Source organism: Mandrillus leucophaeus, unplaced genomic scaffold (genome assembly GCF_000951045.1).
Source record: "Mandrillus leucophaeus isolate KB7577 unplaced genomic scaffold, Mleu.le_1.0 Scaffold786, whole genome shotgun sequence".
Classification (NCBI taxonomy): Eukaryota; Metazoa; Chordata; class Mammalia; order Primates; family Cercopithecidae; genus Mandrillus; species Mandrillus leucophaeus.
The window spans coordinates 549,544-553,422 of NW_012108541.1; the positions used below are offsets into that span (position 1 = coordinate 549,544).

Here is a 3,879-nt window from a genome sequence, read left to right on the forward strand (position 1 = left end):
CATTCAGTGTTGCATCTTGGTTCCCACGACACAATAGCAAACAATTTGAGAAAGACACCATGAAACCCACTGACAACATAACCAGCATGTATTATTAGCTATTACAATTTAAAAAACAAAGCACTCGAGAGGTATACCACAGAGAAAACGGTACCTACCTTCCTATTCTTTCTCTGACATTTTTGTAAACCTGGGTGAGTTTAGGCTCCAAATACTTCAGTAGTCTGTGCAATAGTTCAGGCACTCTCCACTCTTGCTGGGCAAGGCCACCTTGTAGTACATAAAGTCGACTAAAATTAAAGCATCGTAGTGTTATTTTGGAGGCCCTTTCTGCCTTTACATATTGACAGTATGGACAGACAATGTCTGTATTTCACTTAAAACTTTTTCATTTTCTCACCTAATAAATACTACAATATCCACAATTCAAAATAGCCTGTTTATGAAGATTTTATTTTTCCTTCTGTATTTGCATTTCATCTCCACTACTAGACAACTGAAAGAAATACTGACTTCAGAATACTCACCAAGTAATATTTAAACATCAGAATTCAAGTTTTCTCATTAAGTACTTCTTCTTTTGAATGAAATTATCCATATTTCTATTGTCTAACTTTCTACAGCACCATATGCCCCAACCAAGGCAGTTTTTCCTTAAAATGATTACTCTCTCTTTGTATCTTTTTAACATAAGATGTGATGAAGACACAAAAGTACAAAAGACAATTCCAATAAAAGATCTGACAGCAAAGAATGCTGACTCTAATTTGCGTTTAAATTGCTCAGGTTGCCTACATCTCACTTACTTATCCAACTAATAAATAACTCTTATTAAGTATCACATGTTGTATGGAACCAGATCACAACACCTTCCAGAAGAAAGTAATGACTTCATCTAGACTTTACAAGTATAGACCATTTATAAACACCTCATAGGTTTTTAAAAAAATTTACCATGCATCTACAAAGGATCCTCCTTCACCACTCAATGGTGATTCCAACAGCAGTTCAAAAAGCCAGTGAAGTTTCCGGGGATCTCTGCTTTCCTGTGTTTAAAATATGATGTAACAGTTAACAGGGGACCTACAATTCTATAAATAAATCATATTCAGTTATTTTATTTAATTTTGTTTTTGAGGCTAGGTCTAACTCTTGCCCAGGCTGGAGTGAAGTGGTGTGATTACCTCCCAGGCTTCAAGTAATCCACCCGCCTCGGCCTCTAAAGTAGCTGGGACCACAGGCATGTGCCACTATGCTTCGCAATTTTTTATTTTTTGTAGAGACAGAGTCTCCCTATGTTGCCCAGGCTGGTCTCCAACTCCTGGCCCCAAGCAATCTTCCTGACTCGGCTTCCCAAAGTTCTGCGATTAAAGGTGAGGGCCAGTGCACCCAATCATATTCAATTATTTTAGAAATACTAAAAACATATATAAGTACAGTCACCCCTTGGTATCTGTGGCAGATTGGTTCCAGAACTCCCTTAGGATACCAAAATCCACAGATGCTCAAGTCTCTTATGAAAATGGTGTAGAATTTACATATAACCTACGCACATCCTCCTGTACACTTTACATCTTCTCTAGAGTATTTGTAATACCTAATACAATGTAAATGCTATGTAAATAGTGGTTATACTGTATTGTTTAGGGAATAATGACAAGAAAAAAAAATCTGAACAGGTTCACTATAGACACAACCATCCCCCACCCTTCCAAAATATTCTCCATCTCCTCAGGTTGGCTGAAACGACAGATGTGGAACTTATGGATATGGAGGGCTGACTGTATAGAAGAAGAAAATCAAACTAAAACTGACAGATGACTCAGATTCAAATGTGACAATCATAGTTCAAGTTAACAGTGAGAAAACTGTTGTTAGCTAAATGGATTATCTTAAATCAAAGTACACAAGCTATGGACATATCCGGTATAAAAAATAATACCTTAACTTTGTATTATGTGGCTTTTACTATATGTAAGTGACATTTCCAAATACATGATTGTCACTTAATTTTAAAATGCATTACCACAGCAGAGAAGATAAAATAATCACTTAAGAGTTACCTCTCAAGACTTGTTTGAAAGGCTAAATAGAGCCATCTCCAATTACGTAAGATGACAAAAGTATGAACAAACTTTCAAGATTCAAGAAGTGAGTTACTTCACTTAGAATAATAGTCTCGAATCCCATGGAAATAAAAAACAGAGACAGTATCAAACAGTTTGAATACACGAGTTAGACAAAGAAAGATGTAGGATAACTTACACAAGATGTTGCTATACAAGCTCCCCAGTCATTATAAGTTTCTACGGTAATGTTGGACAGTGCTGTTCTAAGCAGAGGGCACAGAAGCTCCCACAGCTTCTCCACCTACTCAAAACAAAATATATGGGTAAGAGTTGATGACACTCTGAACATTTTTCTCCAAATATCTTTCTTTACCTGAAAATGTACGCACATATAAATACATCATTTAAATTATTTTTGAGACATGGTCTCATGCTATTGCCCAGGCTGGAGTGCAGTGGCACGATCATACCTCGATGCAGCCTTAAGCTTGTGAGCTCAAGTGATCCACTCACTTCAGCCTTCCAAGGAGGGTGGACTATAGGTGTGTGTCACTATGCCCGGCAATTTTTTTTTTTTTACTCTTTGTAAAAACAGGATCTTGCTATGTTGCCCCAGCTGGTCTTGAACTCCTAGCCTCAAGCAATCCTGTCACCCTGACCTCCCAAAGTGCTGGAATTATAGGCATGAGCTAGTATGCCTGGCCCCAATTATTTTTTAGAGCACCCAATTAATCCACAAAAGTACCTCACTACATTGTCATCATACATATCCAGATATAGGTGAAATGTTTCCCAAAAGATATTCAGAAAAGAGTAAATACTTTGTGTGGCTCTTTAAAAAAAATCTCTTGGCCGAGTGCAGTGGGTCACGCCTGTAATCCCAGAACTTTGGGAGGCCAAGGCAGGGGGATCACTTGAGATCAGGAGTTTAAGACCAGCCTGGCCACAGGGCAAAACCACGTCTCCACTAAAAATACAAAAATTAGCTGAGCGTGGTGGCACATGTCTGTAATCCCAACTACTCAGGAGGCTGAGGCAGGAGAATCGCTTGAACCTGGGAGGCAGAGGTTGCAGTGAGCCGGGATCATCCCACCGCACTCCAGCCTAAGCAACAGAGCGAGACTCCATCTCAAAAAACAAAACAAAACAAATCTCTCATATGACTGATAAGTGTTCTCAAATCTCTTGTATAATAATAGTACACTAGGCTGAAACAAAACCTCAATCAAATTTTCCACATTTCTCAAGATCATTTGATTAAATCTTAGAGGCAATGAATGACATTTTAATTTAATTTAGTAATTAGTCTGAGATATAATCTTCAAATTCCAAGTCTTGGATAAACAGTCCTTAAAAACACATACAGTTGTACAGAGACTGCATTTACGCACATATATTTTCTCAAAGGTTAATGAGCATACAAATCACCTTGAGGTCTTAAAATGCAGACTGATTCATCTTAAGTGGGCCTGACATCTTACTTTCCTAAAAAGCTCCCAAGTGCGACCTCTGCTGTAGGTCCATGGACTGTACTTTAGTTAAAAAGGACATACCTTGATTTCATCATTACACACTGTGTGCATGTATCAAAATATCACATGTACCCCATAAACATGAACAGCTACTATTATCAATTTTTTAAGTTCCTAAAAAAAAAAATCTGAAATTTGTTTTAAAAAAAAGAATGAATGAAGGCCAGGCACAGTAGCTCACACCTGTAATCCCAGCACTTTGGGAGGCCAAGGTAGGCAGAGTTCAAGAGCCAGGAGTTCGAGACCACCCTGGCTAATGTGGAGAAACCCCGCCTCTA

The 3,879-nt window shown here is 38.2% G+C and overlaps 1 protein-coding gene across 1 annotated transcript in view; it reads right to left on the reverse strand.

The window, feature by feature from the left end:
• Positions 1–3,879, reverse strand: part of PSME4 (proteasome (prosome, macropain) activator subunit 4) — a 133,267-nt gene that overhangs the window by 34,860 nt on the left and 94,528 nt on the right. Inside the window, exons 37-39 of the mRNA XM_011967084.1 lie at positions 2,266–2,370; positions 955–1,046; positions 159–290 (exon numbers count right to left, since the gene is read on the reverse strand). Of these exons, the coding sequence (XP_011822474.1) occupies positions 159–290; positions 955–1,046; positions 2,266–2,370 (329 nt within the window). The remainder of the gene's footprint in view (positions 1–158; positions 291–954; positions 1,047–2,265; positions 2,371–3,879) is intronic.